This window comes from Hordeum vulgare, chromosome 5H, assembly GCF_904849725.1.
Source record: "Hordeum vulgare subsp. vulgare chromosome 5H, MorexV3_pseudomolecules_assembly, whole genome shotgun sequence".
Taxonomy (NCBI): domain Eukaryota; kingdom Viridiplantae; phylum Streptophyta; class Magnoliopsida; order Poales; family Poaceae; genus Hordeum; species Hordeum vulgare.
This window is the reverse complement of record NC_058522.1, coordinates 490,335,598-490,350,491: the sequence shown is the minus strand read 5'-3', so window position 1 is coordinate 490,350,491 and position 14,894 is coordinate 490,335,598. Positions and strand designations below refer to the sequence as shown.

The following is a 14,894-nucleotide window of genomic DNA, read 5'->3' as shown; positions in this document are numbered from 1 at the left end:
AGATATATGAACATACGAGAACTCGAGCTCATGAACTGAAAGAAAGCACAACCACACTATCACACCACAAACTATGAGACAAATATCGATTAATTAGAGACCCCCATTCGAATACTTTGCCCCGTAGACCCTTCCATGGGTGGAACGCGCGCGGGGGGGGGGGGGGGGTAAATTGTCAATTTTTGCAGTTATTAGGTCGCTATGAGACAGGATGCTTGTGATAAAAAGTGAGAAGAAATAGTAGAGCCAATGGATACAGATCCAAGAAAAAGGTTGACCAGATCCTCCAAAAAAGTATGTTTAAATATCTGCTATCCATAAATGATTGTACTAGCTATTTCTCAAAACAAAATTGTGGGTGCCCTCAAAAAATCTGGTAGGACGAACATGTTCATACCCTGTAGTTTAGTCTATCCCTCTACTATATGCCATAGTATCGATCTAACATTCTCCCTCGCGACATCTACTCTCAACTAGTGAGCGGTACACATTCGTACACTTGAGCGTCAGCCCTGCAAACAGGTATAGATGAAACAAAAACAGGTCACTAAATGATCTTGCTCATCCGCTCCCGGATCCTCCTGATGAACATATCGGCGGCCTGGTCGATCTCATCTTCCATGTTGAACTCCAACCCCTGGACTTCCATGTTGCTCCTGATTACATCTATCACCGAGGGCTCGTCGTGGTGACCATCGCACCCATCTAGTGGCACATCACCGACATCGTCCTCTTCGGTGTAACAGCAATTGTCATCGTCATTGAAGATGGGGTGCAGCGTCCAGTCAGGGCAGCCACCATCATCTTCTTCCTCTTGACAAAATAGAGCTAATTGATGTGTAATATCCGCGATCTCACCGCCATGGATCGTTGGAAGCGTCTTCTCGACCTTGTACGAAACGACAGCCTTGTGGCAGTCCCCTCCCGCCTTTGCCTTGTCAGCGGCCACCATGAGCGCATGTATCTTGTGAGAGACCATGCCGATGGTGGCCATCCTGCGGCGGAGCGAAGCGAGGACGAGGAGCCTGGCGGCGAGCACGTCGGTCTTGCTCTTGCACATGGTCACCGCCTTCTTCAGGAGCACTGGGGCCTTGCCGATCTTCATCTTCGTCGCCGAGAGATGGCCGAGCAGCTGCCTGTCGATGGCAACAGCGAAGGTGTTGCACTGCCTCAGGCTAGGCATGCGCACATCGCCGAAGTGCTCATCGAGATGATGAACTAAGAGTTATACAAGGTGGTTTCAGTTTCATGGGCCTTGTCCTGAGGCCCCTAGGGTGTATTTATAGTCTGGAGGTTTGGAAACACCAAGCATGTTATGATGCAAATGAGCGGGTTTGCTGCTCATGTCATGATCAAACTTTTTGCTAGTCCAAACTCCAAAGCGTGTGAAAATAACATGGAGAAAGAGAGAGAGCAATTTGAGCATGTGGACTGCGCACTACACTCTATATTTGAGGAGAACTAAAGCAGGTTAAAGATGTGGAAGCTAGTTAAAGATGCAAGAAAGCTAGTGAGCTATATGTGAGATGAGGAACGATATGTCGAAAGTATTGCTCTCCGTTATCAATTCTTCTGCCCCATGCGTTGCTGCTGCTGCTGCTGCTGCTTTGCATGACTTTGTGTAGCTTTCCTTCTCGAGCCTGTGTACGCTCCGCTAGCTTTGCTGTTGGTGCCCGTCAACACGGCCAGCAGCCATGCAGCAGGGAGGTTCACAACCGCACCATGGTTAGGTTGGAGTGGCCAAGGAGGAGCGTGCTCCCCGTGCGCGTCACTGTGGCAACAACCACATCAACAACGGAAACACGTACGGCGGGCTTTTGGGATTTGTAGGGCCGTGAAGTGGACACTGCAGCAGGAAATAGTGGTGCGTGCAGAAGTCCTTTATTACCAAAAAAAAGGAGAAAACATGGTGTAGATCAGTTGCTAGCTCAATTATTCTGGGGAACCTTTGATTTGAGTGTGAAACGCACGAGCTAGACAGTCTCCGTGAAGTCTACTCTACACCCATTAGACACTCTGCATTCCTTTGAGAACACTTCCTGATCATCCCTTTGAGTAGGAGGATTTGCTACATAACTCTTTTTGTTCTCTTGGTTACGGAGTAATTTTTATGGACCTGCTATGCGTAAGTCACCTGAAAATTTATTTTTAATAAGTCGATCTTCTCGGCCACTAGATTAAGATCCAACGGCTGATCTTCTTTCTTCTTCCTCCAGCTTTCTTCCTTCTTCAACCGTTCCTCCTCCCATAAAATAGACTTACCCAAAATCCAAATTTAGTCAACTTACATATAGCTATTTTGAATTTTTATAAGGACATGGTTCTTCTGAACCCGGGCTTCATGGGGTCAGGAATTTTAGGGTTTACGAAAAAATAATCTCACATGTACATGCAGACAGATCAACATGTCAATAAGTTTTATTAATGAATTTCTTTATTTGGCTCTCATATTTCTAAGGAACCTTGTGCTGTGAAAATAAATAAAAGAGATGGGTCACTATAGGCCACATATTTCTGTTCTTTTTTGTAGTTCTCAAATGAAGATGTTTGTCATTAAATTTTGCATGTGCACTTAGCATCTACTACCTCCGTCTGGAATTACTTGTCGCGAAATAGATGTATTTAGGCGCATTTTTAGCTCTAGATACATATATTTCTATCATATTTGCACAAGTAGTTCGGAGTGGAGGGAGTACATATTTGTGAAGAAGTCTAAACCTGGATATTCTGAACTACGATATGCATTTCACAATCCTTTTTTATCACAATCCATTTATTTTCACAGTACAAGATCCCTTGCAAATATAGTTGATGTCTCCAAACAATTAATATTCAACTGCTAGCATCTTTAACATATGAAAACATGTCACAATAGGTCAAACAAATATAATATAATATTCATTTCTGTGGTTTGAATCTCATTTCTTGGGGTACCCCCACCCCCCACCCCCCGCGCGTTGTTCCTTTTTAAGGGTGTATAACATTTTCGAAAGTGAAAAAATATATTGTTTATAGAAAAATAATGACATCAACAATACCAAATATATACCACTGTGAAATATAGTTTGAATTTTTATTGCACAATATTATACATATACAGTTAATTTGGGACCCAATCAGCCACCAGTTCGGTGCCGGCGGAGGCAAAGGTCGGCTCTGGAAACCGCGCGGGCACAACTCTCATCTCCCTCTTCCTCTCCCAAATCTCATGGATCTAATGACATCGTCGGCACTGATGTGCCCTACTCCTGGCCTTGCGCGGCTCCTCTTCTTATGTTGTCGCTCCAGGTGAGGCGACCGGAGGTCCGCCACCTCGTGGATCTCCCCTAGCACTACCTATCCACCCTCGCACTTGCACTAGGCCTCTGTCGGTGGTGTGTTGCGCTTGGCTCATGTGGTGTTGTCGACAACTCGTGGGCCAATCGCCCGCTGCTTTGCCGCCAACATGGGTTGGCCTCCCGTGTGTGCGGTGGTCATTTCGCGAAGCTAGTCTACAGCTTTGTGGTGGCAATATAGATCTGATCGTCTTGATGGTGGTGAGTGCAAACAGTACTACGTTGAGTTCCTACGGCTCCACGGCGACGGTAGTCATCGGAAGGCTTCGGGAGGGTTCATCTCTTCTAATCCAGTGGTTTACGTCGGAGGCGAGATGCAAATTATGGACGACGACTTGAAGCAGAAAAATGGTTGTGCAGTTGTGACGGTCACATTGCAAGTAGATGTTCGGATCACGGAAAAGTGGTGATGACAAGGGGGACTTCGATGGTGGTGCTATTCGAGCAACCGGTCTCGAGCTTCAAGGCGGAATGCTAGGTCAGGCATAGTAGTTATATATGGCAATGATGATGTTTTCTTACATCATTACCTTGTTGAAGACATTTGCTCCGATATGGTCGGACTGAGTTTTTGGTTGAAAACCTAGATTCTGACCTTGTGGTTGGATCCGGTGGTGATGGCATCACTTGAGTATCACTCCCTTTTTGAATGCTTGTTGTTGAAGAACCTCGTCGTTCATGTGGTGCCATGAGGTATTTGGTGTGGATATGATCATTGTTGTAGTTTTTCAATTGCACATATGATCGCTTTGGAATTTTTTTCTGCTTTCCTTGCATATGCATAGGTTTGATCTTATATGACTATGCTATTTGTGATCGTGTTTTTACATGCGCGTAAGTTAGTGTTAGTTATGTGCATCCTAACTATACTGAGGCCGGTTATGTGTTAATTATGTTATGTATCTTCCTTATGCTTCATTTTAAGCCAATATAAAGCCTACTCTTTGTTAAAAAAAAGACCGTGCAAACAAGTTACTTAACGAAACCCACTTTCCCTGTTGAGAAAAACAAAGCCATCTTTCCGAAGGCGCCGCTGGTGTGGAACACGGGGAGCGGAAAAACATGCGTTCCCGGCTGCGGAAGAGGTGCATATAAGTTGGTGAGGAAGATATTTTCGCAGGACCTCAGACCGTTTACTTCCCATGATTGTAACTAGTGAAAGTGCTTTTGCACCGGGTTAGATTGTCGATTTTCGGATCATGAATTTTGTATTTGAATCCTCTCCCCTCATGTCCTTCGTCAACATGTAGTTGAACTTTGCACCGCCATTAAAGTGCAAGTAGATATCTAAACATACGATAAACCATTATAGCAACTACGCCCTTCGTTTTTAAATATAAGTCTTTTTAGAAATTCTAATAAGGGACTACATACGAAGCAAAATAAGTGAATTTGTACTATAATGTATGTCTATATACATTCATATGTTGTTTTCTAGTAAAATTTTTAAATAGACTTATATTTAAAAACAGAGGGAGTAACACATATAAAAACTCCCCAAGCGAAACAAAATAAAAGGTACTAATAGAAACAGTTTTCTCCATGTGAAAGGTTGCCCAGGAGGAACGAAGAACAGCTACTTGCATCTCTATCGTAAGCAATTGAAATTTAAGTTGTACATAAAGGTAGAAACTGATTGGCGCAAACTTTAAAAGTTGATTGTTGTAAGAGATATATCAATTCCAATGGTCATTATTTAGCAATATCTTATTTTATTTTTTTCATAAAATTTAACGTCCACATACCACAAGATGACATGCATGATTACGGATTTCAAATATATTCAATTAAGACAATTATTAGCTTTTTCAGTAAAACATGACTGAATGTTTTTCTACGCTTGTGACCATATAAAATGATCGCATCCAGTGATCCAAAAGGACACATCCTATATATAAAAACCAAATGGCAGTAAGAGTTGTTCATAAATATAATAAATTATACAATGTCTATATTTTATTTTCGAGAGGTAATTTGGGCCTTGCTCGCAAAGTTTCATATTGAGAAATCCTTTTCATTTAGTTCATCAACAATTGTTTTTATGGGGGAACTCGGTCCATGGAAGTTTTTTTTTCTCAAGGCCCTAATATTTATGTTGCCTGCTCTCCCCACTGCCCCGTCGCCGCTGTCCACATGTCCCAGCAAAAATGAAGACAACAATATCTGTGTTTTCACCACCAACAGGTTCATTGGGAGCATCGTGGCCATCCATCCATGCGGATTCCGCTGCCTCGTCGTCCCCCTGTGAAGGACTATACCAGCGAGCACCGGCACCAGCCCTCTGCCGCCTCCTCAACTGCCTCGCCATCCCTCGGTGAAGGCTTCGGCCCTCGCCACCGCCGCAACTCCTCCATGCCCCCACGCCCGGTGCACTACGGCGATCGGGATGCCGCTAGAGGGCTCCGGCACCAGCCCTTTGCCGCCTCGCCGTCCCTCGGTAACTCCTCCATGCCCCCACCGCCGGCGCACTACGGCGACCGGAATGCCGCTAGCGAGCTTCGGCACCCTAACATGATGCATTAATTTCATTTCACTTCTTTTAGTAATGAAATTTTATCAAGAGAATCATATACAGGTATTTGACTAAAACAATATCTCGAAAAGGACAATCAGCACCACAAGTAGGATTCCAAGAGCCATAGAGCTGCTATAGTAAAAAGGTGCCCATTTACTAACGATGGGTGACAGGAATAGCAGAACAAATCCAATACCAAGGCAAGCTAAACGCCACTTCTGAAGCTCTGCAAATTTTGAATACACCCAACGAGGATGAATTAGTATTTCAGAGAAAAGGACAGATACATGTGCTCTTAAATATGTGTGACTGGCACAAACAGAAGGGTTTCAGGGAAAGAAATCTTTACCTTCCTGAATGGAAAGGCTGAAGACAACAGATTTCTTATGAGCAAGTTTCACATCAACATATCTGCTGTTGTAGGGAGACTTCACAGCATTTCACGTGCCACCGTGCAGAGCTTGCCATTCACCCATCTCACATTGGCACAAACCGGTAGAAACATTCCTGAAAATGAAAACCGCTTCAATTTGCTGCATAGCAAAGATGCATATATTCATTATTATTTTTCTTCAGACAATGCAACACTTGCCCATGAAAGTAAATCTGTATCTTCCAATGAAACTTTTCTGGCAATGAATGCGAGACATTCATTCTAACATGTATTTGATTTGATAGCTTTGAAACTGCCACCTTGGTATTTTAGATATGCGGATTCGCTCACAGAAAATTCCACCCATGGATGAGGGAGCAAAAGTCACCTCCAGTTCTTCCAAGCTAACGTCTGCAGTAATAAATAAATAGTTAGGCCAACATTGGTACAGACGTGTGTGAACCTTAGCATACATAAATATCACAACAACGAAACTAAGCCACCCCAACAACAGCAAGAAGAATGCAGTTTACAACGGTGTGTGATACTGCGACAAGAAGAAATGAACACCCTGTCAAAAAAATGAACACTCGATCTCCCAAATAATCAGGACATCTAGCTTTACACCATCAGAGTGGCAGGATGCATCTCCAGTCTTCACGCGACCACCTCCGTGTGCAGCGCACCCGCCAGCACGGGCAGTATGATGAGGAACGCCGGCGGCGCCCGGGCCCTCCTTCCGTTGTGCCACCTGAGCAGCGCGACCATCTTGCAGCCGGAGGATGCTGCCGCTGTGGCGCCCGAGCAACGCGACCATCTTGCAGCCAGTGCTGGTGGTGAGCATCGACACCAGACCCACGACGGTGCCGCCGATGCTGCCGTGCTTGGTCCGACGCCCCAAGCGAGCACGCCGGCCGCCTAATCAGCCTATCAAGCTCCTGTTCCAAGGTAGTTTGCACATCAGTCTTCTCATTCTCCAGGCTTCTAGTTCTAGAGTCTAATTCTACCTTGGATTGCTTATATTGCTCTTTGGCTGCAAACCTTTCTGTAAGACGTGCCTTAATCTGTGAAGATAGTTCGAGTGCCAATTGTTTTCTGTCTTCAATCGAGCTGAGAACCAGCTGCATAATGTTAGTTGAGTTCAATCAGGAACGCTGGTGAACAAGGCGGAGGACGTGTTGCTCCACCGCCGGATCCTTGCCAAGTGCGCCGACCCCGACAACCGCCCCGTCTTCCACGCCCGATTCCTAAGGGTAAATTCATCCATCCATTAAACTCATGAAATCTTCCGTGCACACTGCCGCTTACTGTATTATCATGCTCCTCTGCTTCCATGCGAAGTACCTTCAGCAGGACAAACCTCTGGCTCCAAATCAAAACGGTAATTGTGGGGGATCACTGGCTTCCATGCTCACGTCGAGGTCCATGTAGTAGCTGCATCCCCGGCGCGCGCGGACACAGACAAACAAACAGAGAGAGGGGTGTTTGTGAGGTGAAAACGCAGGCATGGACGGGGGGTGGGCGGAAAGGACGGACCTTGGCAGGAGGCGTTAGTAGTGGTCCTCGAGCACGCGGTCGAAGAAGGGGTCGGCGAGCGCCTCCTGGTTGCCGACGGCCCGCAGGCGGTCGTAGATCTCCCTCCTGACGTCGGACAGCAGCACCCCACCGTCGCCGCCGCCGTGTCCGGAGGCGGCGGCGGCGGCGGCCGACCAGCAGCTCTCGCCCGCTGTTGAGGCATAGTTTATGCCTAAGTAATTTTGGTGATTGATGACAGTACCGTACAGGACTAATCGTGTGTGTCAAGGTTTCAGGTAACACTCGTCAACAGCACAAGACGACACGTCTTCTCTCTTCTGGAACGGAAGCACGGCGCTCTCTACGATTATCTTTATTTGAGTCATAGAAAGTCATACTATTAAGAGGGGATTCGTAGTGGAAAGGTTTGGGTGGAATCTATCTTTACACACGCACACTTCACATTCTCCCTTTCCTTATCTTTTGGAGCGGCCCTCGCCTTTTCGTCTCGTTTATCTCTGCAAAATGGTCCCCAGCGGTAGTACCGCTGGACTGCCAGCGGTAGTACCGCTGCAGCCAGCGGTAGTACCGCCCCTGGTCAGCGGTAGTACCGCACCAGGTGTTTTGTTCCACCTACCTAGCGGTAGTTTGTGGACGGACCCTTTTGCGAAGACTTTCCCGGCGGTAGTAGTGCTTGTGCACTACCAAAGGGCCGGCGGTAGTACCGTTGGTGTCAGCGGTAGTACCGCTGCAGCCAGCGGTAGTACCGCTGGCCAGTGGTAGTACCGCCCCTGGTCAGCGGTAGTATCGCATCAGGTGTTTTGTTCCACCTACCTAGCGGTAGTTTGTGGACGGACCCTTTTGCGAAGACTTTCCCGGCGGTAGTAGTGCTTGTGCACTACCAAGGGGCCGGCGGTAGTACCGCTGGTGTCAGCGGTAGTACCGCTGGTGTCAGCGGTAGTACCGCTGGAGGCTCAGCGGTAGTACCGCTGGTGTCAGCGGCAGTACCGCTGGAGGCCCAGCGGTAGTACCGCTCCTGCTCAGCGGTAGTACCGCTGGTACTCGGGCAGAGAGTGGGAAAACGGTCTGATTTTCCCCCCACTATATAAAGGGTTCTTCTAGCTGAGGAACCCTATCACTAAGCTCCATTGTTGCTCCACAAGCTCAAAAGTGCCCGATCTCTCTCCCTAGCCAATCAAACTTGTTGATTCTTTAGGGATTGGTTGATAAGGCCTAGATCCACACTTCCACCAAGAGAAAAGTTGATTCCCCCACCAATCCCTTGCGGATCTTGTTACTCTTGGGTGTTTGAGCATCCTAGACGGTTGAGGTCACCTCGAAGCCATATTCCATTATGGTGAAGCTTCGTGGTTTAGTTGGGAGCCTCCAAGCTTTGTGTGGAGTTGCCCCAACCTTGTTTGTAAAGGTTCGGTCGCCGCCTTCAAGGGCACCTATAGTGGAATCACGGTACCTTGCATCGTGCGAGGGCGTGAGGAGAATACGGTGGCCTTAGTGGCTTCTTGGGGAGCATTGTGCCTCCACACCGCTCCAACGGAGACGTACTTCCTGTCAAAGGGAAGGAACTTCGGTAACACATCCTCGTCTCCATCGGTTCCACTTGTGGTTATCTCTAACCTTTACTTTGTATTTGCTTTTGCTTGTGACTATATCTTACTTGTCTTAATAGCTCTAGTTGTTAGCTTCTATAGGGTTCACCTCTTTGTCATATTATTTGTGAACCCGTATAGTGTTTACCTTAACTTGTTAAGATTAATTAAAAAGTGGTCGTTATCTATTCACCCCCCCCCCTCTAGCCAACCATATCAATCCTTTCAATTGGTATCAGAGCCACGTCTCTTTATTAAGGGTTTAACCACCCGAAGGGTATGGAAGGCGGAGAGGAAGTTAACCGTGGGCAACCCGAGGACATGGACTTGACTTCGGTCACAAGGGACGACTTGAATACGGCTATGGCCGCCCTCAAGACGTCCTTGACGAGCGAAGTCAAAACCATGCTTAAAGAATTAATTGATGGTCTTAAAAGTTCACCCGAACCGGCTTTAGTGGTTAAACCCACCATTTCCGATTCGGAGGCCAACTCCTCTAAGGAAGCGGCTAAAGGTATGCGACCTGCTTCACCTCACGAAAAGGATGGGACTGGAACATATGCTTCGGTTCCACCTCCCATGACATATGGAGGACCCGTTCTCGCACCTCGTCTTAATCCTGTTGGTCCTCCTCCTAAACTTGTGAAAGGTGACTTTGCTAACTGGGTATTTTCTATTAAGTCTCATTTGAATCACAGCTCAACAAACTTGTGGAGAATTATCGAGCAAGGATATTATCCCCATGACCCAAGCAACCTCACTCCAAGAGAAGATGCAGACAATCAATATAATCACTCTGCGTTGTTTATTCTCCAGTCTGCTGTACCACCTGAAGATCTTCCCCACTTGCGTCCCTTCACATTGGCCAAGGATTGTTGGGAGCATATTATGGTACTGTACAAGGGAAGCTCAAGTATTCAACGATCCAACTATGAAGTGATACTTGATAAGGCCGATGAGTTTGTGATGAAGGAAGACGAGGACCCTCGTGATCTCTATCGGAGGGTGACTGCTATAGCTGTGGCACTAAAGGATCATGGGAGTAAGGATGTGGATGATACATGGGTCAAGCGCAAGTTTCTCAAAGCCATCATGCCTTTCAATAAAGCCATGTCATCTGTCATTCGTCAGCGGCCAGACTTCCACTCCTTGTCTTCCAGTGAAGTGTTGGATGAGTTCATTGCAATGTCAATCATGAACGAAACAGCCGACAATGCACTTGCTCGTGTCCGATCAAAAACCACTTCACCCAACCTTGCGTTGAAAGCAAGAGCAATGCTTGAAGAAGAAGAAGAAGAGGAGGAAGAGGAGAGCTGCCCTGAAGACACAAGGTATGCTTATCATGAGCACATGGCTCTTGCATCAAGGCAATTCTGGGGAAATAAAAGGAACTCAAGACCCACCTTCAACAAGAACAACTCGAGTGGATTCAAACCCAAACAACGAGTGAGGACATGTTATAATTGTGGCAACGTGAGTCACTTCATGGCAGAATGTCCCTATGAGAAGAGGGAAGACAACGGAGGCAAGCTAATTCGCAAAGACAAAACCAAATCATTTCCAATCAAGAACAACTTTGTGAAGAAACCTCACCCAAAAGGGATGGTGGCCCTGGAGGAGTATCCTTCTGATGATGATGGCGATGAGGATGATACAGTGGCAACGGCAACTGTTGCTATCGCCACTACCTCTTCCCAGAAGGTGTCTCTCTTCAATGCCCCCAACGAGAACCACATCACCAAGTGCCTCATGGCAAAAGGTACCAATCAGGTAACTCCCATCATTAAGACCAACATTGCTTCTGCTCCTTCATTGTTAAATTGTGTAGAAGGTAGTGATGTTGGAGAGCTTAATGAGCATGATCTTGATAAGTTCCTATGCACTATTAAGGGAGAACCCAAGAAGCACTTTGTTGCTCTATTGGAACAACTGGGTGAGGCCACTGACCTCATTGAGTCTCATGAGGAGACTATCTCCGAGCTACAGGGACATAGCCGTGACTATGCCGATGAAATTGCCGAATTATCTAGTGCTCTAGAAGAAGAGCGCACTCTTCGTTTGGCTCTTGAGGAGTCATATAACGATGACTGCGCTAAAATGCAAAAGAAACTAGATCATGATGTTGTTCTTACTCGCATGCTTAAATCTGAAAAGTATGCTCTTGAAGTTGGTCGTGACAGACTCAAAGAAGAGTTTGACATACTTGACAAGGCCCACAAAGCCTTGAAAGGTGTTCATTTCTCTCTGAAAGAGTCTCATGATCAACTCCAAGCAAAGCTTACCAAGGAGATCTCTACTTGTCCTCCCTTTGTGTTAATTGATAATACTTGTGCAACTAACCCTTGTTGTGAGCATGTTCATCTTATGGAGGAAAATGCCAAGTTAAAGGAGAAACTTGAGAAGGGCCTTGTGGCATGCAGACAAGGTGAGAAGAGTCTGAACGATCTCTTGAGCACTCAAAAGGGTGTTGTAGGAAAGGAAGGACTTGGACTTACCTCCAAGTCAAAAGGTAAAAGGAAGAACAAGAACAAACGATCTCTCACCCTCATGGACATCTTTGTCAAAGAGGGTGAGGGGACTCAGAAGGTGAACAGGAACAAGGTGGGCTATGGGAACCCCAAGAAGGGCAAAACTGCTCCTACTAACACAGTCGGCAAACTCAATTCTTCTTATGTTTTATGTTGTGCTAGTGATGGGCATGTTTATGCCAGATTTGTTGGTTCCTACGATGAAGATATTGAATGGGCTATCTGGGTTCCTAAGACCCTTGTATCTAACATGAAAGGACCCATTAAAAAATGGGTACCTAAAACCAAGCCTTGATCTTTTGCAGGAGTTTGCCTCCGGTGGGGTGTCATGGTTGCTCGATAGTGGAGCAACAAATCATATGACCGGAAGCAAGGACTTAGTGGTGGATGTGCATCCTTCTCCATCTATGCCCACCCATGTCCAATTCGCCGATGCATCCTCGTCAAAGTTATTGGGATTTGGTAAGGTGGTCGTCTCTCAAGATTTATCTATTGAGAAGGTCATGCTTGTTGAGTCACTTGCCTACAATTTACTTTCAGTTCGTCAACTTGCAATCATGGGTTTTTCCACTTTCTTTAATATTGACATTGTGGTCCTCCTAAGGAGCAAGACTCTTAAAGTAGCCTATGTTGGACATGTCGAAAATGGTCTCTATGTGGTGAACTTCTCAAGGCGACCCACTAAGACTGCGACATGTTTAATGGCTAAAGTTGACGTGGGCTGGCTTTGGCATCGCCGTTTAGCTCATGTCAATATGAGATCTTTGCAAAGTCTCCTGACAGGGGACCATGTTCGTGGACTAGCAAATGTGACCTTTGCTAAAGATCGTGTTTGCAGTGCTTGCATTGAAGGAAAGATTCATGAAACTGCTCATCGTCCAACCACTCTTATCTACACTAAGAGGCCATTGGAACTCCTCCATATGGATGTGTTTGGTCCTCCAACATTTGATAGTCTTGTTGGAATTATGCCCTAGAGGCAATAATAAATGTATAGTTATTATTATAATTCCTGTATCAAGATAATAGTTTATTATCCATGCTATAATTGTATTGAATGAAGACTCATTTACATGTGTGGATACATAGACGAAACACCATCCCTAGCATGCCTCTAGTTGGCTAGCCAGTTGATCGATGATAGTCAGTGTCTTCTGATTATGAACAAGGTGTTGTTGCTTGATAACTGGATCACGTCATTGGGAGAATCACGTGATGGACTAGACCCAAACTAATAGACGTAGCATGTTGATCGTGTCATTTTGTTGCTACTGTTTTCTGCGTGTCAAGTATTTATTCCTATGACCATGAGATCATATAACTCACTGACACCGGATGAATGCTTTGTGTGTATCAAACGTCGCAACGTAACTGGGTGACTATAAAGATGCTCTACAGGTATCTCCGAAGGTGGTAGTTGAGTTAGTATGGATCAAGACTGGGATTTGTCACTCCGTGTGACGGAGAGGTATCTCGGGGCCCACTCGGTAATACAACATCACACACAAGCCTTGCAAGCAATGTAACTTAGTGTAAGTTGCGGGATCTTGTATTACGGAACGAGTAAAGAGACTTGCCGGTAAACGAGATTGAAATAGGTATGCGGATACTGACGATCGAATCTCGGGCAAGTAACATACCGAAGGACAAAGGGAATGACATACGGGATTATACGAATCCTTGGCACTGAGGTTCAAACGATAAGATCTTCGTAGAATATGTAGGATCCAATATGGGCATCCAGGTCCCGCTATTGGATATTGACCGAGGAGTCTCTCGGGTCATGTCTACATAGTTCTCGAACCCGCAGGGTCTGCACACTTAAGGTTCGACGTTGTTTTATGCGTATTTGAGTTATATGGTTGGTTACCGAATGTTGTTCGGAGTCCCGGATGAGATCACAAACGTCACGAGGGTTTCCGGAATGGTCCGGAAACGAAGATTGATATATAGGATTACCTCATTTGATTACCGGAAGGTTTTCGGAGTTACCGGGAATGTACCGGGAATGACGAATGGGTTCCGGGGGTTCACCGGAGGGGGGCAACCCACTCCGGAGAAGCCCATAGGTATTTGGGGGGGTCACACCAGCCCTTAGTGGGCTGGTGGGACAGCCCACCAAATCCTATGCGCCAAGGAAGAGAAAATATCAAAGGAAAGAAAAAAAAAGGGAGAGGTGGGAAGGGGGAAGGACTCCCTCCCACCAAACCAAGTAGGACTCGGTTTGGGGGGGGAGAGTCCTCCCCCCTGGCTCGGCCGACCCCTTGGGGTTCCCTTGGACCCCAAGGCAAGGTCCCCCTCCCTCCTCCTATATATATGGGGCTTTTAGGGCAGATTTGAGACGACTTTCTCACGGCTGCCCGACCACATACCTCCATAGTTTTCCCTCTAGATCGTGTTTCTGCGGAGCTCGGGCGGAGCCCTGCTGAGACAAGATCATCACCAACCTCCGGAGCGCCGTCACGCTGCCGGAGAACTCTTCTACCTCTCCGTCTCTCTTGCTGGATCAAGAAGGCCGAGATCATCGTCGAGCTGTACGTGTGCTGAACGCGGAGGTGCCGTCCGTTCGGTACTAGATCGTGGGACTGATCGCGGGATTGTTCGCGGGGCGGATCGAGGGACGTGAGGACGTTCCACTACATCAACCGCGATCTCTAATCGCTTCTGCTGTACGATCTACAAGGGTACGTAGATCACTCATCCCCTCTCGTAGATGGACATCACCATGATAGGTCTTCGTGCGCGTAGGAAAATTTTTGTTTCCCATGCGACGTTCCCCATCAGTGGCATCATGAGCTAGGTTCATGCGTAGATGTCTTCTCGAGTAGAACACAAAAGGTTTTGTGGGCGGTGATGTGCGTTTTGCTGCCCTCTTCAGTCTTTTCTTGATTCGCGGTATTGTTGGATTGAAGCGGCTTGGACCGACATTACTCGTACGCTTACGAGAGACTGGTTTCATCGTTACGAGTAACCCCCTTTGCTCAAAGATGACTGGCAAGTGACGGTTTCTCCAACTTTAGT

General features: G+C 46.5%; 1 protein-coding gene and 1 pseudogene across 1 annotated transcript; both read right to left on the bottom strand.

Annotated features, from left to right (window-relative positions):
• Positions 1–405: 405 nt before the first annotated feature.
• LOC123396141 lies at positions 406–1,486 on the bottom strand. The gene has a single exon (XM_045091194.1). The coding sequence runs from the start codon at positions 1,181–1,183 to the stop codon at positions 548–550; it is 636 nt and encodes a 211-aa protein (XP_044947129.1). The 5' UTR covers positions 1,184–1,486; the 3' UTR covers positions 406–547.
• A 4,386-nt stretch (positions 1,487–5,872) lies between these two features.
• Positions 5,873–7,933, bottom strand: LOC123399838 (annotated as a pseudogene).
• Positions 7,934–14,894: the final 6,961 nt, after the last annotated feature.

Bases quoted from the DNA above. Each gene is read 5' to 3' on its own strand.
- LOC123396141 (XM_045091194.1), bottom strand. From the start codon at position 1,183: ATGCCTAGCCTGAGGCAGTGCAACACCTTCGCTGTTGCCATCGACAGG.